This window comes from Lampetra planeri, chromosome 47 (genome assembly GCF_965212315.1).
Source record: "Lampetra planeri chromosome 47, kcLamPlan1.2.h2, whole genome shotgun sequence".
In the NCBI taxonomy this organism is placed as follows: Eukaryota; Metazoa; Chordata; class Hyperoartia; order Petromyzontiformes; family Petromyzontidae; genus Lampetra; species Lampetra planeri.
The window spans coordinates 8,980,368-9,006,363 of NC_136153.1; the positions used below are offsets into that span (position 1 = coordinate 8,980,368).

At 54.7% G+C, this 25,996-nt stretch overlaps 1 protein-coding gene across 1 annotated transcript in view; it reads right to left on the reverse strand.

The window, feature by feature from the left end:
* The window catches only part of LOC144733451 (syntaxin-binding protein 5-like), a 32,105-nt gene extending 13,432 nt beyond the window's left edge, over positions 1-18,673 (reverse strand). Inside the window, 14 exon segments of the mRNA XM_078615359.1 lie at positions 1,123-1,195; positions 3,002-3,153; positions 3,475-3,529; positions 4,305-4,428; positions 4,926-5,009; positions 6,021-6,078; positions 6,317-6,448; positions 7,685-7,788; positions 8,544-8,625; positions 10,660-10,757; positions 17,092-17,218; positions 17,220-17,660; positions 17,662-17,774; positions 18,566-18,673. Of these exon segments, the coding sequence (XP_078471485.1) occupies positions 1,123-1,195; positions 3,002-3,153; positions 3,475-3,529; positions 4,305-4,428; positions 4,926-5,009; positions 6,021-6,078; positions 6,317-6,448; positions 7,685-7,788; positions 8,544-8,625; positions 10,660-10,757; positions 17,092-17,218; positions 17,220-17,660; positions 17,662-17,774; positions 18,566-18,673 (1,751 nt within the window).
* Between the last annotated feature and the right edge of the window lie 7,323 nt (positions 18,674-25,996).

Here is a 25,996-nt window from a genome sequence, read left to right on the forward strand (position 1 = left end):
GTGTGCGCGTGTGTGTGCATGTGTGCGTGTGTGTGCGCGTGTGTGTGTGCGGGGTGGATGGAGGCAGCCGCACCGGGGGGGCGGGCGAGGGGGGAGGGGGGGGAGTTAACTGCCACGCCGGGAGGTTGAACCGACCCGCTGGGGTGCTGACCGCAGTTGACATTTACAGCCGGAGTTATTTCTTCATTTTCGTCTCTTCCCTGAACCTCGTCAACGTCGCCACGGCGTCGTCACCGGCCCAAGAGGAGTCCATTGAAAAAGCTCTCTCGCGCGGCGGTCGTGATCCCTCGCGTTCAGGGAACGCTCCACAGAAGTGGATATCACAGAGCTGCCTCGGGAATCCCTTTCCGAGTGACCTTTGGTCGACATCGTGGAGGGGCGGCACTTCACCACCCCGGCCCCCGCCATCAACAGCAGGAGCGTTCATCACGTGACGCACAACAATTATAAACAGATTTTTCTTTTTGTTCTCAAAGCTGAAATTTTTGCCAAATCAAAAGTGTCAAACGCTGCACTTGGGAATCGAACCCAGGATTTCAGCCCGATGACCCGAGTCTCCACAGCCACATCGGCGCATGTAGCATTGGTTTTTAGTCCATTCATCATTGCTGGCCAGGTGTGTATGATTACGTAACATTGTGTGTCGGTTATACAAATGTGTGTTTGCCTTAGTGGTATAGCTGTGCGTGCGCGGGCATGTGTATGAATGTGCGTGCGTACGTACGTGTGTTAATAGTTATCTGTGCACAACTGTACATATCTGGAAGTGCGTTCACGTGCATGTGTGGGGAGTGGTGGCCCACTGCGCGACCAACTCGGTGAACTGAATTTGATTCCCGCTCACGGCCAACACCAGTGACGATTATCGGAACAGGTCCTGGGCCTCCCCTGGGTCGACTCGGCCTCAATTGAGTACATGGTGCGGTGTGTAAACATCGCTACTCGGCAGACAAAGACCTAAGAGAAGACGGACCACGACTACTGTTGATGGATTTTTTTTTGTCGGCACAGCGCACGTTTCTGCCAATTGTTTTGAAAACGGATTGTGTCTCTGTCCCGAGCTGCGCATTCCCCATCAGCGAGAGCTGATCAGCGTAGCGCACGGGGGGGGGGGGGGTTCACCTTTCCTTCTCGAGATCGATCATCAGCAGCTCCTCCTCCAGGAGAACCGCCACCGCAAAGGGTTTCTGCAAATCTGCAACGCAAAGACGAACAACCCCCAGCGCAGCCTCCAGCGGACTGTTGGAGCAAGTGGGCAAGTGGGGTCCGTGAGAGCGGCACCCCGTGAAGACGTGGCACGGTTCGCGAGAGCGGCACCCCGTGAAGACGCGGCACGGCACGCACAGGGGGTGGGCCTTGGCCAGCACCACGCTCGGCCGCATTTTGTCTCTCCCGAGTGGCGACGTTCACTACACGCCACACCGGGTACTCATTTTTAGGCTGAGTCGACCTAGCGGTGAGGCCCAAGACTGGTTCAGATAATCGTCACTGGTGTTGACCGCGAGCGGTAACAGAAACCCGGGTCGCCGGGTTCACAGCGCGGCGTGCTCACACACGTGCACCCACACACACACAAACAACAACAACAACCACTGTTCACCATGGAGCGGCGGTGATGTCACCACAGCGCTTGCGCCGTGCAAGGTGCACTCTGAGGACACGTGAAGTGTTGAAGGAGGTCACAGAACGGACCCAGGTGCCATGGGTCGACTGACCGAGATGACTGGCATATGCACCACCTGTGCTCCCCACTGTGCCAACTCGCTGCGTTTTAGCCGCCCGGTTACACACACACACATGCACACAACAACAACAACAACAACCGCCATTCGCCACTAAGTGGCGGTGACGTCACCACGACGCTTGTGCCAGGCCATGTGCACCCTGAGGCCACGTGAAGTGTCGAACGCCCGCTGGCAGGAGGTCACGGGGCAGACCCAGGTGCCACGGGTCGACTGACCGAGATGACCGAGATGACTGGCTGATGCACCACCTGTGCCCCCTACTGTGCCAACTTGCTGTGCTTTAGCCACCCGGCGCTCCGCTCGTTGTTGTGAGCGTCGCTCCTCCGCCCTCCGTTGTTGTTGGAGGGCGACTGCCTCCAACTGCCCAGTAGCGTCCTTCACGAGCCTCCTCCACTGAGGCCGATCTTGACACCGCTGGTACCAGTCATCGGCAAGTCCACTCAGCTCCACGTCCTCCTGTACCACATCACTCCATCTCTTCTCTAGCCCGTGCCGCGCCCGTTTAGCCCCCTCGATCCGGCCGAACAAAAGCTGTTTAGGCATGCGGTGGCTGGGCATGCGGGCTACATGACCCAGCCAACGCAGCCTTGCCTGCCGGAGGAGCTCACTGATGGGACTTTGCCCAGATCTTTCAAGGACTTGTGAGCTCCTCACACAATCCAGCCTGGTTAAACCCAGGATGGATCGTAGGCAGGCCAGCCTAAATGTTTCCAACCGGCGAAGATGCTCCACTAGGGGGGTCCACGTTTCGCAAGCGTAGAGAAGGGAGGGAATGACCGTGGCCGAGAAGACCTGAAGCTTCGTGCGGAGCGACAGACCAGGTAGCTTCCACACAGCGTTACGCAACCGATGAAAAGATATTGCCGCTCGACTGATTCAGAGTGAGACCTCTGCTGATAAACTGGAGCCGGTCATGAGCACACTGCCCAGGTATGGGAAACTCTCTACTCTCTCCACAACTGCCCCATCACCGATTGGGAGTTGTGGGGGCGGAGTGCCCGATGGTACAAAATACCCAGGCAGGTGCTTAGTTTTGGTGGGGCTGATGGTAAGGCCCCACCTCTTAGTGGCACACTCCAGTCTCAGCAGCAGCGTCTCCAACTCCTCTTCTGAATGAGCAGCTATTACCAAATCATCGGCATACATAACGTGGTTGACCAATAGGGAGCCATCCCTTGATCGCACCCGGGCGCGCACACACACACGCGCACACACACACGTGCACACACACGTGCACACACACGTGGCGACCTCACCGCCAGCGTACGGGGAGTTGCTGAGCATCACAAAGTCCACGATGTCCGAATCCATGTCGGTGGTGTGGACGTTGCTGCCGCAGACGATGAAGATGCTCCTCTGGGCACCGCTGGTCTCTGCCGAACTCCCCGTGAACACGACCACCGACTCCCTGTGAACACGACCATCAACTCCCCGGTGAACACGACCAGACTCCCTGGTGAACACAATCACAGACTCCCGGCGAACACGAACGTTCGCCTCCCGAACGCTCGTTAGGCAAAGCGGCCGCGGCCGGCAGCCATGGAACCCCAAGTGCGATCCACACACGGAGACTCGGCCTCGAAGCGCTCCTCTGCCGATGATTTGTTGATGAAGCAGCCACGTCCACGGAGGGAGTTACGCGCGCGGTATTGAGCCGGCGCACCTGAGCTGGAGCCAAGCCCGAGCCGAGCCGCGGCTACAATGAGAGACTCCGGGTGTGGTGACTCACCCAGACGCACAGCTCCTGTGGTCAACCTTCATGATAGGGCCGCTCCACTCGGCATCTTGACGGAAGGGAGACAAACGAAGCAACGGCCAGTTCACTCACTCCCCTGTAGCGACTTAGACAGACGCACAACACGCAGTGATTTAACACACCGTGATTTAACACACCGTGATTTAACACACCGTGATTTAACACACACATGCACAGTCTAACACATGGGCTTTCGCGACACACCGGTGGGCTGAAGCAGTAAACTAATTGGCGCGTTGTTTACATGACAAACCTTACTGGCTGTGTTGGGTGGTGGAGGGTTACGACACATTTATACTTACGCGATCTAACCCCACAACCTGTATTATGCACAAAGATCCCCCGTGTAGCCTTAACAGACTGTTGGGGCAAGTGCTGTTAGCGAGCACCTATGAAGGCCGGCACGGCACACGAGGGGGTGGGTGGCCAGCACCACGTCCGTCCGCCTTTGTCTCCTCAGTAGCGATGTTCACTACACACCACACCAGGTACTAATTTGAGGCTGAATCGACCTAGAGGAGGCCCATGAGCAGTTCAGATAATCGTCACTGGTGTTGGCCATGAGCAGGAATCGAACCCAGGTCGCCGGGTTCATAGCGCAGCGTAGCGCAAGTCCACTCAGCTCCACATCCTCCTGTACCACATCACTCCATCTCTTCTCTAGCCCGTGCCGCGCCCGTTTAGCCCCCTCGATCCGGCCGAACAAAAGCTGTTTAGGCATGCGGTGGCTGGGCATTATTATGAACACACACACATGCACATGCACCCACATGCATGCACGCAAAGACACCGGGGGCATGTACCATGTGGCATGGTTAGGCAGCCGAGTTTTCTGGGATTCCGCAAGCTCCAGGTGCCAACGGTGCCATCCTCCAACCCGCACACCACCTGCTCCCCATTGCTCTGCCAAGCCATCGAGTGCAGGTCCTGTGGCACAGGTGAACACACGCAGGTGGAACGAACCGCACGCAGGACGAGCCGCACTCACTCGTAGAAGGCATCTCGAGTCCACTCCACGCTGGTTTCCATCTCCACGTTTTGGAGCCAACCTTTCAAATCAATGGTTGTTAACCTGGGGTGCACGCACCCGCTGGATAACGTGAGATGCCCTTTCTGGGGGTACGAGACATACAGAAAGGTAATCAATAAAACTAAATTGGCAGCCTTCACACGGACTCACACTATTATGTGAGCAATCGCGACTAATGCCATCAACCCGGCCATTGAACATTGGGATCAATGGTCTCCAGAACAACAACTTAAGAAGCCACCACAACGGTCCCCTCCAGGGCCAGGCGACACGCCAGATAGATCCTCTAACTCAGTGCTTCTGAACCTGGGATGCGTGCACCCCCTGGGGTCGCGAGATGCTCTCTGCGCCTCTGCCCCACCACCTTGTGTATAACCGGCGCTGTAGAGGGTACCTGGTCACAGTCGTATCTGTAGTGAGGCTTCCGTGACTTGATATCCCACAGCACAATGATCCCGGTCTCATAGCCTACGAGAAGCTGAACACGCACTGAGGTTAGCAACGCGGCCGCCTTTGCTGCTGCGACTTCTCACGGCCGCCACCGCCGCTCTGGTGTTTGCCTCCCACGCGCGTCGCTCGGCACGGCGATGCCCGACGTTTCGCTCCGCGTGCCGCTTTTGTGGCAGTTTCTTCTGGAAGCGAGAGTGGCCGTTCTGCCCCGTTCGATTCCTGGAAGGAGCCCCCAGCACGTGCCGGCAAAACGTCGGGACACCGTGCCGAAGAGCCAGCGCAGTGCGACAGGAAAATGCAACGGAGCGCTATTGAGGGTGGCGACTCCACATTCGGGTCAACAAGTAGCTGTATGTCCAGTAACAACGACAACTTACGTGTGTAACGTAACTAACATCTCTCAGTGTAGAGTTACGCGCGTAGGCCATTCTGTCGCCGGCGTCACGGCCTAAATTCGTCAAGTTTCGAAAATGTCACCCGCGAAAAGATATTCAGTGGCAATAACCACAGCGATCATCGGCCCCCTGCTGTGCACGCACCTCCTGAAAAAGAGCCGTGGGACTCGTCGAGACCTTTCTGGGTAACCAAGCGGAGTGAAGCAAGCGAGGAGCCGGAGGGAGCAACGGCACTCCGATTCAAATGCAAACCCGTTCAATGTCCAACGTGAACTCAACGCTAAAGATCGCGACTCGTCGTGTGGGGTGAGGCTGCGCACGATGATCTGGGAGACCCTCCACCACCCGACACGGCCAGAGCCGTTGAGTTGTCGCAAACCAGTTTCACGAATCACACGGCACGGCGTTTCGCTGGAAGCTACGCTGAGCCACTTTAGAGGGGGGATCCAGGAAAGTCGGAATAAAATCCAGGAAGTAAAATGATGATTGGCACGTTGTTAAATGCTTGTGCACCGCGCGACAATTTCGTTTCTCTGGCTGTGTAGGGTGGCGGAGGGCCTTACAACACAAATCTGGTCGGATCATTACCTGGCCCTAACCTGACACTCGATTACTCGATGTCATCCATGCGTAACGACGATTACCTTGTCTTCATCGAGAGGATTCTCGCTGATGTGAATCACGTCTCCAGGATGGGAAGGCCTGAAATTAAAGACGATCTTATTAAGATGTTATTGTCAACAACAGCCATCATCTACCCACTGCTGGATGAAGATCTCCCCGCCCACCCCACACCATCGCCATCACCATCTCTCACAGTCCCACGATGCCACCACCACCACCACCACCCTGTGGCTGTATGCCGAGCGACGCGCGCATCACTCCGCCACAACCACTTCGGGCAAACGACGACGAGCCCGCGAGCGGACGTTGCACTCACCCCGCGGCGTCGTTCCACATGATGCTGTACTGGGACTGCGCGAAGCTCTCCACGGCGACCACGTGCACGTTGCCCTTGGCTGTGCCCACGTACAGCCACTTGCTCCGGAACGGCAGGTGGCTGCTCGTGATGCTGAAACGCAACGAGACGGACGCGGCCGCTGTCAGGGTCGTGCGGACAAGCTTCCAAGTGAATCCATGGTCGTTGAAAATACATCTCTGGAATGGTCTCGGGTAGGCTCTCTCCCGGACACGAGGGGACGAGCCGCGTGTGACGCGGTGGGTCCAGCGGGAGCGCGTTCGCCGCTCGTTGCAGAGGGTATGCGGTGCGACTCTGGCAGGCTGCCCCGGTTAATGCTGCCTGTTAAAGTGCCCGACGGCCATCTTCAATTCGCAGTGGACGTTACAAAGATCCCGTGACCGTCGTTCTGAGAAGAGTAGGCCATTGCTTGTCGGGGCGTCAGGGTCCAGGTATTTTTACGAATTAGAAAATGACACCACAAATTACTCAGTTGTGATTTAGATAAAGATTCCCCCATATAGCCTTAACAGACTGTTGGGGCGAGTGCTGTTAGTAACCACCTATGAAGGCCGGCATGGCGCACGAGGGGGTGTGGGTGGCCAACACCATTCCCGACCGTACCAGGTACTCATTTAAGGGCCGAGTCGACCTGGGGGAGGCCCAGGACTGGTTCAAATAATCGTCACCGGTGTTGGCCATGAGCGGGAATCAAACTCTGGTCGCCAGGTTCGTAGCACAGCGCGCTAACCACTCCACGACACACATTAGCAGCAGCAATCATTGCCTCCGAACTGGCAGAATAATTCCCGATTGTAGGGCCTGGTGCCAAGTCATCATGTGCTGCCACTGGGGGGTACCCTTAGAAATGTTTAAACTATAAAAACTATAAAAAAAAAACTATAAACTGTTCTTTATTTTACCCGGTAAGGCCCTACTGATCTATGTAGCTCTGTTTCAGAAGCGACCGGGCTCTCACAAATGACAGCTCAATGAGGTGGCTCACCATCGCGTGGACATTTATAGCAGCCAAATGTTCTAAACGCGTCACGTTGATTCCAATTGTGGAGGGGAAAAACCGGAGGACCCAGAGAAAAAGTCCTCGCGACCACGGGCAAATATACAGCAGGCGTCAGGGTCGGGATCGAACCCACGATCCCCTGTACACCAGGCGAGGTAGTCAACGTCTCACCACCGTTTGAGATGCGATGTAAGTTGCTCTGAGGACACCACAGCACGTGCCATGCCCCGGCCTTCATAGGTGCCCGCCAACAGGACTTGTCCCGATAGTCTGTTTAGAGGCTACCTGGGGTATCGTTGTCCGTGTTACCCGTCGGTGTTGAGCCTCACCTTGCCTTGGGCTCCAGCGTGAGCGAGTGGACCAGGACCGGATTGTGTTGTCGCAGACTCCACATGTGCAGCTTGTCATCGGAACACACGCTAACCAGCACTCCCTGAGACACACAACACAGATCCCCCGTATACCCTCAAGAGACTGTTGGGGCAAGTGCTGTTAGCGAGCAGCACCTATGAAGGCCAGCACGGCACAAGACGGGGTGGGTGGCCACACAAACACAGCAACTGCACACAGAGATACAAACACAGCCATATGATGTACACACACAGATACAAACATAGCCACATGATGTACACACACAGATACAAACAAAGCCACATGATGTACACACACAGATACAAACACAGTCACATGGTGTACACACACAGATACAAACACAGCCACATGGTGTACACACACAGATACAAACACAGCCACATGATGTACACACACAGTCACATGATGTATACACACAGATACAAACACAGACACATGGTGTACCCGCGGGACCAGAAGTTTAACCTTGCGCCCTGCGAATGGTCGCACCGTTCATGAACCGCCGGTCCGAGCCGGATCCTGATGCGCCGAGCGAGACCGGCACTCGACGGTTTGGTTTTCTGGCTCGGCACGGCAAAAAGAACAGGTCGGTGGAAAAAAATAAACACCCGACCCGTAGTAGGCAGTACCGGATTATCCTAGTAGCAAAAGTAGCTACATATGCAACAGGCCCCGCACTAGCATCATCCGCCACTGGGAGTAGGGCGAGGGTGCCGCGCGGGCACGGCTCGGCACGGCTCGGACGCGGCGGTGGGGAAGGGGCGCGTGTGCGAGGTGGCCGCCACGGCTCGGCTCGCATGCGGCAGAGGGGCTCACCTCGTTGACGAGGAAGTGCAGCTGAAGGACCCCGGCCTGCGACTCGTGCTCGCAGAACCTCTCCACGCCTGGCTGGCCGAAGCTGAGTAAGCGGTCAAGGCGGCAAGCATCATGATCAGCAGCAGCATCATCATGATCAGCAGCATCATCATAAGAAGCAGCATCACCATCATCAGCACCATCAGCATCATCATCATAATGGGTATGGCGGTGATGCGGCCTAAAGGTTGCAGAGCGTCCCAGTGGGTGTGAAGGATGAATGGCGAGAGTCGGCCGTCGTATGACGGCGTCAGGGTCAACTGATTTTCTTTTTCTCCACCACTCGGTGGTGGATTGCTTCCAGCTCTGGCTAGCATTACACCCACGCGGCCTGCCTCCCACCCCAACCCTGCCCCTCGCAATAAACCTCTCACCCTCACAGAGACCCGTTGTGAAGCGTTTCGTTGGTGAAAGCCTCCGTATGAAATGAGCGACCAAGAGGCGGACGGGTTTGTCGTTTTTGTTCAGAACAGCGCTGATCTCCCTTTGTGAACAGAAGAACCATGGACGGCTCTTGATTCCACGCTCGAGGGATTTCGTTCATGCACCTGGCGCGAGACATGAAGGACGAGCTTGTGGCGGTGATCGACCTCTCTCGCGACGATGCTCAACAAGTTGCCAAGGACAGGAAGAAGTGGAGAGGAACTCATTGTGGCTTTACATCCCATAGAGGATGAATAGGATTCACCAACGAACTAATAAAAGTTGAGTGAATGTTGTCGCAACAGCTGGTCCCCGCTTCCTTTGATGGTGTCCGGAATCATCCCGTCTGGTCCGGGAGGCTTCTTCCCCCATTGTATCCCTCTGTCGAAGGGCAGAGTTGACGACTTCTGCACATCTCACGTCTGCAGCCTTCCTCCTCCTCTCCCGAGTCCGTGTGGGTCGCTCCCAGTTTTCTGGCTGCGTTCGCTTTGTTGGGCGACATCGGTTTTGTTCATCCCTTCATCTATTTTCAGTCTGTTCGTCAAGCGATGCGGCCGTGGGTGTTTCGCGCGTTGCCGACCGGCTCCCCGATTCCAGTAGTGGGCGACGCACATGGTACCGACACTCGTGGAACGCCTCGCGCACGGCGCGACTGTGATCGTAGCGAAGAGCCGTCGTGGACGCCCGTGGAATAGCAGAGACGGGCAGCTCTTCGGGCACCTTCCCGCCGAAACAAACCGAATTCAATCTTTGGGTCTACGTATCGCGAGAACCAACGGCAACACGGGCCCCGACCGGCAGACGGCGAACGCCCGCTCGCAGGCCAGGGCGGCGCGGCCACCTGGCGCCCGTGCCGCTCCGTGCGCACCGCGAGGCCTCCTGCCAATCCACCGCCGGGACGAGGATCTTCCACATGCCGCGTCGCTCACGAGGGTCGTTCCGCCACGCTCCGCCACGCGGGTCAACGCGGGACGCCCAGGGCCCGTTGGGAGACCGCTCGCTCCGGCCTCCCAAGTGCGGAGCGACTCGGGCTGCCGCCTCCGGCGTCACCGCCCCCCGCCAGCCACGCGGCTCTTTGGTAGAGCGAGCAGCTCGCAATCGGAAGGTCACGAGATAAAGTCCCAGTTGCGGGGGTTAACTAAGCCCATCATACCTCCCGGGGTCAATAAACATAGTACCACTTTGTGGGAAAGTCAACAGCGGTAGTCGGGCTATAAGCTGGCCAACCAACCACAAGAATTTGGAATTTGCTCAATTGAGCAAGAAATCTCATGGACGCCTCTGCTTTGCGCCGTGACCCCGTCTCACACGCACCCCACCCCTCCCCCCTCACCTCAACCGCGGAGTCAGGTAGCCACCCTGCCTGTGGTAAATGTTGGTCATTCTTCTTTCGTAATGCACGGTGATATTTGCAACGTTATCTGTGTGGATATCGAGGATACCCAGGCATTTGGTAGCCTCTGTGGAGGCTGGGTGGACGTCCGTGAAATTGCCGACGAATCGGTAGTGCGGTGGGCAGGGTGGGGTCACGCGACCAGCAGTGTGGGTGCCGTGGGCAGGGTGGGGTCACGCGACCCGCGGTGTGGGTGCCGTGGGCAGGGGTGGGGTCACGCGGTCCCTGGTGTTTGCGCCGTGGTGGCGCGTGCGAGGATACACGCAGAGCGAGCCGGAGCGAGTGCCCACCGCGAGCAGCCGCTGCACCGGGTCGTACGCCATGCACGACGGGTGGCATGGGAAGCCGCTGCGCAGCGTCTGTGGGGAGCCATGGCAAAAACCGTGAGCACGGCGGCGCCGGCGATCGCGACGATCGTGGTGGTGGTGGTGGTGGTGCTCACTGTGTCATGGCGACTGTTGGTGCAAGGGAGTTACGACGAGGAACCACGGACGAGCGGGAAAGGTGGTAGCAGCAGCCAGTTGGTGAGCCGCCGCCAACAATTTCCCGAGCTCTGCGGTCCTCAATATATTATGATGGTTTTCAGCCACTTAATGAGTGTTCACATGTGGGAGGAAAGCCGAGCACCGAGAGAATTCCCACACGTGCGAGGGGACGACACTCTCTCCCACACATTGACAGTCCCCTGTGTCGACCGAGCCTCAAATGAGTAGCTGGTGCGGTGTGTAAACATCGCGGCCGGGCGTGGTGCAGGCCACCCACCCCCCTCGTGCATGCCGTGCCACCCTTCACAGGTGCTACTCGCCAACAGCACTCTCGCCGAAGGTCTGTTGAGGCTACACGGGGGATCTTAGTTCATAACGACGGTGAGGATGGTGCCGCTCTGCAGTTGGGCGCGTGAGTCAGCGATTGCGGACCGGGACCTTTATCTTTGGCTCACGAGAAAAAAGCAAACAAACCAGAGATTAAGTCATTTATATGCAAAATCATGAGCACTCGCTCATTTCTGATTGCAGGAGGAGCTGATCTTATTTTTAAATGCCCACGGTTATCACGATTTACAGTTGTATTGCTCATGTGTGGCCGGGTTCAAGTGTGTTTGGAGATCATAAATCACACACGGCCATTTCTCACTCTAGGGCTGTTCGTGTCTCTCTCTCTGCTGCTGCTGTTTACTCGGCAAACATGGAACAACGGACCCCTTAAATCATGGCGCATGCCATAAACCAAAACACGATCGCCGATAGAGCTGATTTCATGCACCTACCACTCACTCGCACACGCACACGGATAACGCACAGATCGTCGAGGACCCGACGCCTTCCCTTTGGCACGATCACGTTTGTGCCCGCCGCCTATTTTAAAAGGGGGCCTTGCAATATATTTGAAGCCCACAAAGTACCGCAGTCGATCGACGGAGCGTCCCGCATCTCCGCTGAGCTCATCCCGCTGTCCGCGTTTGTCGCGCGATTAGTCGCACAGAAGCCATTGCTGCAGGCGCCCCATCGTCATCGTCATCATCATTGTCATCATCATCATCGTCACCATCATCATCGTCACCATCGTCATCGTCATCATCATTGTCATCATCATCATCACCATCATCATCGTCACCATCGTCATCGTCACCATCGTCATCGTCATCATCATTGTCATCACCGTTGGCTTTTATCGCGCTTTGTCTGCATTCTATGTATGGTGCGAGTGCAGTTGTTAATGTTGTATGTTGGACTTCTTTCGCACCATACATAGCCATACACGAGCTACTATATTTATATTGGACACCCAGACCCAGGGCTTGAATCCAGCTTCTCAGCAATGCTGTCTCAGTCGTCCTGACATGGCCATTATGAACTCCTGTAACGTGCACATTTCACAGCACCGAAATCGCTCGGCTTGTAATAGCTGCCCCCCGGATGAGGCAGCTGAATGTTTATAGAAAGTGACGCGGGCCCCGTGAGCGGCGCGAATCCCTCGCACGTCGCTCGCAGCAATACCCACGGCAGCTCGTCACGCGCATCGGCGGCCCAACAGGTCGCCGTCGGTTTTCCTTACGAAGGTCTGTTTCAACAGGTTACCGTGGCAGCCCACTTAAATACAGGTCCGGTGACATTTAACAACATTAACATTTAATTATATGCCTCGGATTTCGGCGTCAGGATTGTTCATAATGGGCCATGTCACCGGCGACTGGGCTAAGAGCATCCACATTCGCCGACTCCACGGGGGAAACGAAGCTGGTGTCCAACTTCTTGGGACCGACCAAAGGCGACTCTCGGCGTTACTTGATTGGTGGCTCCGACACGGCCATTGTGACACCTCCCCCACCCTCTCCCAGATCACTTCAATGGAATTTCAGTGAGGAGTCATCGGATTCATCTTGCCAGTCCACCATCAACACCACAACCACATCAACACCACCACCACAAACACCATCAACACCATCACCACCATCAACAACCACCACCCCAACCATCGTCACCACCACCACAACCGCTGTTACCATCAAAACCATCTTCACCACCATCAACACCACAACCATAATCACCACCACCATCGTCACCACCACCAACACCACAACCACAATCACTACCATCGTCACCACCACCGCCACCACCAAGACCGCCGCCACCACCACAACCACTGCCACCATCATCATCGCCATTGCCAACCCCATCGCCAACACCATCAACACCACCATCATCACCACTCCAGAGCTAATGGAATGAACAGTAGTAGTATTTTGTGGGAAATCAACATTGCTTTTCTTCTGCATGTACTGACCCCTGCCGTGGTAATGTGTAATTTTCTCCCCTACGCAGATCAGCACTGCCCCATTGCACGGTTGAATGGGGAGTTACTTTGATGCAATGTTCTCATGATCACCACCATCACCATCGGCCATCATCTATCCACTGTTGGATGAAGGACTGACCCGAAGCAGCTGCCACCTCCCACAATGGTCAACACTGCGGACTTACAATAAATATATATATAACCAGCGACGTTTCGGGCAATGGCCCTCTATTTCTCAAAACGTCACTAATTATATATACTTATTGTTTTAAGGCAGTGTTGTTGTTAATTGCGTAGGGGTGTAGTGGGTGACGTCACGTCACGCTCGTCCTCGGAGAGTGGCGTCAGAACGTGACGTCCTTGGGGGACGGTGACGTCATGCCCCCGGGGGGGGGGGATTTAAAGGGCGACCCGGGATGTAACCGGGGTTGGTCGGGGGTGGGAGTGGAGACTCGGGTAGTTGATCCTCACACGAGGCTAGGGGAGGCTACTCCGCCCGACCGGCCGAGGTTGGGGTAGTACCGGCCCGGGGTAGTACCGGCCCGGGGCAGGGAGGAGAGAGCCGAGTTAGTCCGGGTTGTAGGGATCACAGTCCCCTGTCCCTTGGGGAGTTATCGGCTAGGGGGGGAGGGGGGTTCGGCGTAAGCCCTTAACAACGTGGCGTGAGCCCCTAACCGCAACCTGCCCCGGAGTCGTGAATTGCGCCACAACATTTGTGCACCGATCTCAACGCAGCAGCAGCGGCATCACCAGAATAATTTGTGGGATTTAATAAAACCAACTGACACTGGCTAGCGAACCGATTTCACCGCTCCATCTCCTCTGGAACGCGTTCCACTCTCTTGGCTGTCTCCCCGTCAATTATTATTCATCACTTCCAGTCCGAACACTTTTAATTACACTTTAAATCATCAAACTCAGCACATTCCCCAAAAACACTGTAGCCTTGAAACGGAATATATATATTTTCCTAAACTAAATTATGTTTTATTTTACCAGGTAAGGCTCACGGACATATCTAGCTCCTTTTCAGAAGCGACCTGGCGATCACAAATGATAGCTCAACGAGGTGGGTCACCATCGCGTCAGGGTCGGGATTGAACCCGCGACCTCCTGTGTACCAGACGAGGTAGGTAACATCTCGCCTGCGTGGCTCCCATAAATATTAGACATTCATGTGTCACGTTTTGTGGCAATGGCCCTGCGATAACGCCCCACTGCCCACGCAGTACAAACCAATTACTACTATTATTTTTATTACACGCTTTTATTTAACTCACTCCGTCTGTTGTATCCGCAAAAAAGAAATCTTGTAACTCTATTTTTACCCACTTTCCAATGTGCTATCGACTGCTAACTTGAAATACCGATGTCATACTGATGACAACACGATATTCTATCATAAAAAAATCCAAAACATATGTTGTTTTACATTTTACACGCTTTTATTTAACTTACTGTGTGTTGTCGTATCCTAAAATCTTGTAACTCAATTTCAACCGTATTCCCAATGTCGTATCGACTGCAAACTTGGTATAGGTATGTCATACTGATGACAAGACTATAATCTATCATTGAAAAAAAAATTAACGATCTTTTTTACGGCTCTTAATTGTAGACGCTCAACTCACGTTGCCTGTCAATCACCACGTGGTCCCTGACGTCACGACCAGCCTCGGGGAGCCACGCCGAGGGGCGGGGGATGTGGAAGGAGGGGAGGGGCGATGGGGGAAGGGGGCAGGGGGAGGGGCAGCTCGGACAGTACATTTCATTAAAGCGTGTTTTTTTAAAAAGTATTTTTAAATATTTTACTTGTTTAACATCACCATATAATATCATTAAGGCAAATGCATGCGCCTACGCGAGTAGTCATAAATGGGTAACATTTACATTAATTACGCAAACATATCCCTCTTCAAACAAGGGTGGCGCTGTGCTCATCTCCATTGACAGTGGTGGAAATTCCTCATTCCTATGGCGGTCGCCACTCTTCACGTAGAACAACTGGAACTTCGCCCGAAAATACTGGTTGATGTAATTAATTACCAGCGAAACGTCGCACTACTCAAATTGTAATTGTTGTGGATTCACTCTCCAACACACCCGTGGGCTGAAGTAGTAAACTAATTGGCGCGTGTTGCTCACGTGACAAACCCTAATGGCTGTGTCGGGTGGTGGAGGGTTACGACACATTAACACTTACACGATCTAATCCCACACCCTTCATTATGAATAACAACTGCTGTAGACTTGCCACAGTGCAGTGATAAAGTTACCAATCGCCCTTCGGTAGCCATGGTGGGGTTGAAATAATCGCACGCGCTGCATGCCTGTGTGCATACACATCATGCATTTTGACGAATATACAAGCATTGTTAAGCTCTCAATAAGGATTTGGACAATCATCTCAATGCAGGACGCTCCTGAAAATACATCTTTAGACTTTAGTGAGGATTTCCTGTATAAAAAAAGGGGTTAAGGTGCAGCCCTGCAATGTCTTGCTCACGCCACTGCTGGCAGAAGGGTCTGCACTGAAGGGAGCCCTTTAGAGATCCCCTCTGGAGGGTATTTGACCTGCTCTTCCACGCCGGGCGGTTAATTGGTCAGGGCGGATATGTGACGGTCGCATTGCTTTGCAACAATTGGGAGGTCGGCGTCGTCTGCTGGAATGTTGCTAACCGTCCACAGCGAACACGCCTCCACGCATGTCCCCCCCCCCCCCCTTGGTGTGGCCGCACTGCAACACAGCTCTTGCTCAACTTGTCAACATTGCTCGACTTAACGTGGCGCCTACACAAGGAACCCGGACCCCCCCCCCCCCGTCTCGTACCCTGGCGATCGTCTGTAGCAGTGCCGGACTAAGCTCGTGCGGGGCCTGTAGCACATGTTGTTATAAAGGGGCCCTAAATATATTTTTCAAAACGTAAATATTGAAACGCATAAATGTTTAACTTGAATAGTAAAGTAATTGTATTTTTTATTTGCTATGCAGCCAGATAATACGACAAATAGCTAACATTAAACACCCGGTCGTTCATAAAAGTTGAAGGCGGTATAGTACTATAGTAATAGAGCAAGTGCAGAATCACTGAACATTCAGCGCGGGGCACTTGAAAGTGCGGGGCCCGTAGCTACATGTGTAGCTACTTTTGCTACAGGATAATCCGGCACTAGTCCCGTGGACGTCATTAACGAGTCGATCTCCGGGCGCGGCAGCTGAAACAATTAGACGTCATTAAGTCCCCCAGCCCACATTGTCCGCCCTGGCCACGGCAGCGTGACAACAACATTGCCACGGCAAACCAGCGCAGGTGACGGCGATCGGGAGGCTCGAGTGGGTGGGGTAAAATGTGGGTACGCAGACCTCTTTTTTCCCCAAGAAGAGTCGGGCAACCTTGATTTTAGGAGGGCAAAAGCTAGAGAGGGGCTGGCTCTCTTAAGAGCCGCTTCGATGGTGCAGCTCTTCCACCAGCAGTGGCCTTGCTGTGCACACAAAGATGCCCCGTATAGCCTGTACAGACTGTTGGGGCAAACGCTGTTAGCGAGTAGCACACCTATGAAGCCGGCATGGCACACGAGGGGGGTGGGTGGTCAGCACCACGCCCGCCCGCCTTTGTCTCCCCAGTGGCGATGTTTACACACCTCACCAGGTACTCATTTGAGGCTGAGTCGACCTAGGGGAGGCCCAGGACCGGTTCAGATAATCGTCACTGGGTGTTCGCCGTGAGCGGGAATCGAACTCGGGTAGCCGGGGTCCGTAGCGCGGCGCGCGAACCGCGACACCACCGCTCCCCCCACTCGCACACAGACGCAGAGCGAGAGGGTGCAGCGGGCAGGAGCAGATGTACAGGCAGCGGCACTTGGAACAAACACGACTTAGCCCCCTCCCCCCCTCACCTTGAACGCGCGGAGCTCCTCGGCCTTCGCTCCCTGCTCCTTCGCTCCCTGCTCCTTGGCTCCCCGGGTCTTCGTCACGAACTCGAAATAAGAAGTGCGGCGAGCAGCCATCGCGGCGGGGGGGGGGGGCGCGCAGCGCTGCGGATAACCGCGACCTCAGCTCGCGACCGAACTCATGCGCTTCGCAAGTGGCGCGGCGCCGGGCGGTTGCTGGTTCAGTCGCCACAGCGAGGCAGGGGCCACAGCGAGGCAGTCGCCACAGCGAGGCAGGGGCCACAGCGAGGCAGGGGCCACAGCGAGGCAGGGGCCGGCAGCGAGGCAGGGGCCACAGCGAGGCAGGGGCCACAGCGAGGCAGGGGCCGGCAGCGAGGCAGGGGCCACAGCGAGGCAGGGGCCACAGCGAGGCAGTCGCCACAGCGAGGCAGGGGCCGGCAGCGAGGCAGGGGCCACAGCGAGGCAGGGGCCACAGCGAGGCAGTCGCCACAGCGAGGCAGGGGCCGGCAGCGAGGCAGTCACGGGCTGTCAGCTGCAAATATATCCCCGGGTAGCGCCAACCCACCCTCTTCCACGGGGGGGGGGGTCTCAGGAGCAACAAAAATCCGGTTTGTCAAAAAACCGGCACCAACACCACACCCTTTAACGTAAATATATAAATAACTGGGCGTTTTGTTGTGTGTGTGGATCTAAAAACACGTTTTGTTTTATTTAAGCTGTCAGGTGCGTACGCTCGTTTGCGATCCACCAAGAATGTCGCGTCTCTGTGCTACTGACTGGTCTCTGCTGCTTCGACACACAGAGAGAGAGAGAGTTCGTGTCTTTCTGTTCCTGTTCCTCCTCTATTGAAGCAGCGGAGACCGACAGTGGCTTTACAATATGGTCCAGAGTGAGATAAAAAAGAAAATGCAAGAGCTAAAAAAACAACTTCCTGCTGCTGCTGCATGCTTGATTGCCAGAATTGTAAAATGTGCTATCACGTGGCGCAATGTCAATAAGATTTCATGGGAAAGGCTTTGCTTTATTATTGGCTCTAAGGCTTGTGTGATTCATTGAAGCCCAGGGTCCATTTATCCAATTCCTGGGTGTAGTCAGTGACCTATCTTGCCGTTGCTATGCGCTCAAAACATGCCCTTAAATCTGTCACAGACGGCACCTTGGTAGGCACACGGCGTGGAGGGTTACATGGTCGAGAGATTTGATTTCGTGCGTTGTGTGGGTTTTTATCGATGTGCCAGTTGTGTTGTTATGGGAGTCATCTCGCTGTCGTGAGCCTACAAGACCCGTCTCTCTATCAACTCCTACAGTCGCCAGAGCTCCTTTCCAGGCAGGGGACGGCTCTGTAAATATGACGCCACAGAACCAATTCAATAGGGGGCCGCTCCAATAAGGGGTCGTTCCAATAGGGGCACTCCAACATGGGACCACTCCAATAGGGCCGCTCCTATAGGGGCCGCTCCAATGGGCCACCCGCCCCCACCGCGAGAGGGCGCTGCTTGACGCTCTTGGGGAGCGCCTCGCCGCCCGTCAGCCGTCCCGATGGAAAAGCAAAAAATCCATTCGACCTGGAGTCACCATCGGCGGCCATGTATCTATCCACTGCTGGATGGAGATCTCCCCCCCACGCGAAACCCTCACGCTCCGGCGCTGCCGCCGTCCGTCTCATTCCTGCACGCGAGCAGATCCCATCGCTCCGTCTCCGCGGCGGTCGACCCTTCGGAGTGGCCGGCACTCCATCGCCGCGCCTGTGCCCATGGGCGATCGTCCCTCTTTCTTCTGTCGATGCTTCTCCTTCGAGCCCATTCAACTCTTACGGATTGTCAACAGGAGGTCGCTGATGACGAGGTGTCGTTCCCTGATACCCGCGTGTCGCCTTTGTCTCCCTCTCGGTGTGACGGGGTTACGGTCATAACGAATCGTGCATCACTGCACGCTGTTGTCGTGCACTTTTTGTTGTTGTCAGTCTCAGTGAATCATAAACACGGACATTCATGTATGACTGGATTAAGCAGAAGTTAATTAAACATTTTACATCTTAAAAAATTAACAGGTATTTTAGTGCAGTCATTGGTGACCTGGCAGAGACCACCAATGCGCTAAACCTGAGAACCCGGTTTGATCACAGGCGGCAACTCTAAATTCAAACCCAGGGTCTCAGTGATGCTGGCTCAGTGGCTCCGACATGACCCCCCCCCCCCCCCCAGAGCCATAGAGGCCCCGTCTACATTGTACGAGCTGCCGTGGAGCATTATGGGTAAAAGAAAATAGAGCAAAAGTGACGTCTCCATGAATAAATAAAATTCGTCCATCAAACTGTTGGCTTTTGATGCCAATATTCGCCACTATTCTGGACTAATTTCGACCTTCCGGGTCTCATAAAATACGTTCTGTGCTAGATGTGTTTCTACCCACGATGATCCACAATAATGCACGAGTTTGGCTACAATTATTATTTGGTTCTTTCGGTTAAGTCACGTCTAAAGATAAAATAATAAATTAAATAATAGAATACGACGTTTCGATTGCAACACACGCAATCATCATCAGGTATAATTGCAATCGAAACGTCGTATTCTATTATTTAATTTAATTTATTATTTTATCTTTAGACGTGACTTAACCGAAAGAACCAAATAATAATTCCTGCAGTCACGAAAGTTCTAAAATTAAGATTTGGCTACAATGTCGCTTTTAGTCTAGACGGAGTGCTCCTGCCGATAACGTCTGGGAACGCAGTAATGTATGTTGCACAAGCTCTGACTCTGCTGATGAGACGCATAAAGGTCGGCACTGATACAGAGTTTGTTTGATTAAACAAATGCCGCTAGGTAATATCGGTCTGGAAAGCCAATTAGGCTAGTAGGCTAAAGACAATATTTATATGCGGAGACACAGAAGGAAGTTCTGCTTTTATCTAAATGTATATGTGTACCTTTACCTCCGAATGTTGACTTTGCAGGTCGTGCAACCGTGTGCCCTGGAAATGCTCACTCGGCAAATCGGAATGCATTAATTCGGCTTAAACAGCGGACTGTTTGTGGGCGTTGTAATTAGAAAGGAGGTCCACGGCTGCTGCGTCTCGCTTTTTCGGGAGGGGAGGGGGTTAGTGGACACTTTTAATTGCGTAGCCTCCAGCGGTGCCGAAGTCAGAACTCTTTATTGGCTTACTGTGTGTGCCTCTTCGCATCTCGCTTGTGGAATCGCGTGGGTGCTCTGCGCGTAGTCGCCATGAACTTTTTTGAAGCTGACGAGCGACGTTCTTAACTCTCTTAACAGCCACAGTCGTGCTCCTGGGGCCTTGCGAACCAAACCTTTGGAACACATCGGGAAGCCACATTCGGCTGCGCTCCTTCAACGGAGGAGTAGGAGCGGCAACACTGCGCGGACTCTCTCTCTCTCTGCAGTCGTGCCGTGGGGAAGTCTTCAGTGGCCAGAGAGACTCACGCCCGCCCCGGGGTGATGTGGAACTTCCACCGCTGGCTCAGGGCTGTAACCAGGAGACGAGCGCTGCCTCGGTGCTCATTTGAGCAAGAAATTTACTTTTGTGAAGACGCCGCCCAAACTGTGGAGAAAAGCGAGTTGACTTGGACAGGGCGATGACCGATGGTCAAGAATGATGACGGGGGGCGGCTGCCAAGGAATGGAATGTTTCCTCGAGGCGTCCACGGACGAGAGAGATGGTGGTGGTGGTGGACCCAATGGTATGGGCGTGCGCAAGTGCTGGGCGGATTGGTAGATCGCTGGATCGCGGGAGGTGGTGGCGGCTTGGGGAGGCCTTCATCCAGCAGTGTGTCGACCACGGCTGATGATGTTGATATGTTGGTCCAGTCGTCATGGATATCTCTAATGTCACGTGCAATGCGCCGCCGCTGCGCTGCATTTGCTCGTCGCTCTCGAACAGAGAGAGGTCGACTCGGAGACGCGAGTATGGTCCCCAGAAAAACAGGGAAGCAGGAGGAGCCACGCGGGTGAGCCGGTGCCATGTACTCCCCAAGCTCTGCGATCCTCCATACGTGTTGAGATGTAGTCGGCCAATGAATGAGTGGTTTGAGTAGTTTACGTGTGCGAGAAAAACCGGAGCGCCCGGAGAAGACCCACGCGTGTGAGGAGGGGGGGACACTCGATCCCATACAGGCGGAGCGGATGGAGTGCACGTGTGCTGCACCGTCTTCTCCTGGCGAGCCAGGGCAGGGCTCCTCCTCGACACCCTGCGCGTGTGATCCACCAGCCCTCGCCGCTGCCTCCACAGCGTGGGATTAGAGGCGTGTCTGGGTTGGTATTGGTCGCGAACAGCACTTGCCCCAACAGCATGTTAAGGCTACACGGGGGGTGTTTGTCTTTGTTTTGGTGGCGTCTGAGCTGACACCATCGGATCACTGCAATTGCGAGCCAAGTTAATGTCTCAAGTGGCGGAAAGCTGAGACCTGGTTTCGAACTCAGAAGGTCAGTGGTGCCAGGTTTGTCTCAGACACGGTATTTAATCACGTCAGACACTGTATTAATCACCTCAGACACGGTATTAATCATCTCAGACACTCGGCCACCTCATAGTCAAAAATATCTTCAGGCTGTGCTCAAAATATCAATCAAATTTTACAGCAGAATACCTCCTCCTCAAGAAGCAATTCGAGGCATTCGGTGAAGAATGTAATTACGTATGATGTCATTCGACTCTCCACAGGAGCCTCGCTGAGATTAAAGATTTATGTTTTTGGCAAATTATTTCAGTTTCCGATAAAGCTCCCAGGCACGTGGAGCGAAACGTCAGACATCGCGCCGTACAACATGGTTTTAGTGTAGCCTTGTTGTTGTTGTTGGGTGTTTATGTTCGCTGTTCCTGCCACATGCACAGCCCGTGCCGAGGCCCGCTGTGTTTGCCGTGAACCGTGCAACCCGATTGTGACTTCGATCTCCTATGTTACTGCTGCTGCTGTTGTTGTTGTGTTTTTGATGATACCACGTAAGACCCACTGAGCTCTACAGCTCTTTTTCAGAGGCGACCTGGCCACAAATGATCGCTAATTTCGTGGTCTATCACGTGGCAATGGATGGCAGCAGCCAAGCACTCTAAACGCGCGTTGTTCAATGTGGAGGAGGGGGGGATGACACAGAAAACAAATCCACGCTGCCACGGGGAGAGAAACATGCCAACACCAAATATACAGCAGCAGGCGCCAGGGTCGCGATCGAAGCGACGACCTCCTGCGTACCAGGCGAGGTAGTCAACATCTCACAGCCACCGCGGCGCCCTGCCGTGCGGTGAGGGTCCTGTTCCGTAGCAGGACGCCCACGAGACGCAGCCGACTTCACGGCTCGGCCAGGCAGCCGCAGGCTGATGCCACCGTGGCGGGCTGGCTTAGCAGGCAGCCGCAGGCTGATGCCACCGTGGCGGGCTGGCTTAGCAGGCAGCCGCAGGCTGATGCCACCGTGGCGGGCTGGCTTAGCAGGCAGCCGCAGGCTGATGCCACCGTGGCGGGCTGGCTTAGCAGGCAGCCGCAGGCTGATGCCACCGTGGCGGGCTGGCTTAGCAGGCAGCCGCAGGCTGATGCCACCGTGGCGGGCTGGCTTAGCAGGCAGCCGCAGGCTGATGCCACCGTGGCGGGCTGGCTTAGCAGGCAGCCGCAGGCTGATGCCACCGTGGCGGGCTGGCTTAGCAGGCAGCCGCAGGCTGATGCCACCGTGGCGGGCTGGCTTAGCAGGCAGCCGCAGGCTGATGCCACCGTGGCGGGCTGGCTTAGCAGGCAGCCGCAGGCTGATGCCACCGTGGCGGGCTGGCTTAGCAGGCAGCCGCAGGCTGATGCCACCGTGGCGGGCTGGCTTAGCAGGCAGCCGCAGGCTGATGCCACCGTGGCGGGCTGGCTTATTGTTGTCGCGTGCCGTGCGAGTGTGTCTCTCATGACGAGGAGGTCTCAGGCGGTGTCCCTGGCAGGCGGCCACCTCGAGATCCCGAGTAAAGCAATACATCACTCAAGACAAGAACACTCCTGTTCAGACTCGACCGCTACACCCACTGGTGCAATTAACGACACACATTAAACACGTTTTTCGTATCTTGGGGCAGAATTATTAAAATGCAGAAATGTCAGTGGCAGTCGAAAAGAGGGAACGTGGCCTACAATTCGATACCGTGGGTCCTAGTCAATTATTACCTCGAGTTATTTATTGTGTTAATTTGCGTCGACCTGGGAGGGTCCGTCGTAGAGAGACCCCCCACCCCTACCGGTAAGATCGGCAAGTTCATCGGCGCCGATTCAAGCAACACCCGTCCGCCGGCGAGACGCGGCGTGTCGGAACCGACCCCGTGTCCATGCTGCTGGGACGAGGCAACTCCCAGAGGTTCCGCGTGGCTGACGAGGCGCGTGAACACCCACGTGGCTTCTGTGTCACGTGGCTGACGAGGCGCGTGAACATCCACGTGGCTTCTGTGCCGCGTGAAGCGGGACAGGCGTGTCAATGAGACGCGCTCCCCGCTGAATTTGTACATGTCATCGCTCGGTTTCTGAGTTCATGACATTTTATATTAGGCAAAGGTGAGTCGATTTAATGTGGTCATTGGGAGTCTGAACAGCCGAGTTACAGAGTCATCCATTTTAATCACCTCCATCCCCACTGAAGCAATATAAATGTACTTTTAACGAATCAACATTTTAACGTGAAAGCGTGAACAAAGAAGAATATGTGTGACCCTTTCTGGCAATAAAACAGGAGGTGTTAAGATGTTCAAACACCAAATAGAAACCTTTTTTTGCAAGGAATCAAGTTCAGCATTAACCACACACAGTACGTGAGGTGACCATGCAGACACACACGACAATATGTGGGCATTGTCTTTGAAACTAATTTGTCTACACCAGAGGCAGTCCCGTGCGGTCCATTACCTCCCGCGTGACACGCTCCAGGGAACTCTTTGTCCAGCAGAGCCGCGGTGATCCTCCTCCTCCCAGCGCCGACTGCCACGTATCCTAAGCCGAGGTCATTGGTGCCTCGCCCGTGTCGTGAGCACGGGGGGCAGTGGGGGGACGTTGACGTGAACACCCCGTCAAGAGACGGACTCATTCTGTCGGGTGAACCTCTCCCGGTCCGCACGAGCGGAACCTAGTCTCGGAGGAGCCCGGCCACAGAGGAGATGGAGCGATTCAAATCGGTTCCTCTCGTGTGCACGTCGGTGCCGGGTGGATTGCTGCATCGTGGGATCGTGCGAGGTGGCAACGGCGTCTCGGAGGAGGCCTTCATCCAGCAGTGCATTGGTCTTGGCTGATGATGATTGATGCTCAATGGGGGTAGTGTTATTGCCATTATCATCATCGTCTGTCAATCATCACCAGAATCATCAATTTCAAACAATATCTGCCAAAGCATAAGGGCACTTGTGCCAGGCTAAGTGCACTTCAAAGCCAAGTTAAGTGGTCAGCGCTCCCTGTGGAGGAGGTAACATGATTCAGGTGTCACGAGTTCACAAAACAAAAACTTTACAAAGATGCTCCGTTTAGCCGTACAGGCTTTTGTGGAAAGTGATGTTGGGAAGCAGTAATTATGGACTGCACGGCGTAACAGGGAGTGATGTGGCCAGGACCACACCCGACCGCCTTTATACCCCCAGTGCTGATGTTTATACACCATAGCATTTGCTCATTTAGGGTTAAGTCAACCTAGGGGGAGGGCCAGGACGAGTTTCAGATATCATTCGATGCTTATCTCTAACCACTGGGCCACCGCTCCCAATGCACACAGAGACACACACACACGCATCGTTATTGAATCTGCTCCAGGAAATGTTTGCACAACTTTCTCTGTACAACTATTTGCGTTTGACGATTCGCTCCCATCTCACTGTTGGCTGAAGCAAGTGGACTGACAGTTTTTATTTTTCAACTGCTACCGATCATCGCCTTGTTGATTTGCTCCAAAGGTGGGTCTCGACTGTCGAATCAACCCAGGGGTCTCTCTCTCTCTCTCGCTTTTGTCCGAGTTGACTGCACCACTGAAACTTAAATATCTCCACCCCACTGAGCAAACGTTGCTGTCCATGCTGCATTGAAACGAGAGACGTAGCCGAGGGGCCAAAGTGTAATACGACTGTCAGGGGTTTGGAGCGGTGGCGCAGTGGTTAGCGTGCTACGCTTCCAAACCCGGCCACGGCTAGCATCAGTGGCGTGCGATAACAGCAAGTAGAGAACGTGGCACGTGAGCGATGGTCGTCCTGCGGATGCCGTTGGTCCCCGGCATGGGAATGTGGAAGTTTCGTGAGTGGTTCTGGCCTACCGAATCGCCCAGACTGCACCGGGGCCCGTCAGATCTCAGAAGCTAAGCAGGTTTGAGCCTGGACAGTGCTTGGATGGGCGACAATCTTAGCACCAACCCGTAATGACCAGCGTGGTGAAGTATGGTCAAACAACTCTAATGACGGACACGATGTAGGGGAGGCCTTTATCCAGCAGTGGATTGACAAAGGAAGTAATTTCTCCTGGTGGTCCTGAGCCGGCGCCGTAAATTCCACATTCATCTGATAGGGGCCAGCACAGGCAACGTGAGGAGCCATGTTGACATTCTACACAGTGCTGCAAAGTTTTTCCACCACCTGGAAAGATGGTTGGCCAGCGCTCAATTCAGATCGCGGCTCCCTAGGCTGTTTGAAATTCCACATTCCTATGGCAGGACGCACTCTTCTTTATGTTCGGTGACACGCCCCAGCGGGTAGCGCCCTTGTCGCTTTGTTGCGTTGGTTCGCGGTTCGATTCATGCGCCCATCCTGGTTAATACTGCGGTGTCTTCTTCACAGTTGGCGTCCGAGATCCCGTGACGTGAATTGGCAAGAGTAGGCCATCGCGTGTGCCAGTGGCGTCAAGGTCCAAGTGCGAACATCGCAACGCAAACGACTCAACTTTGATGACACACACACAGGGTGCCCTTG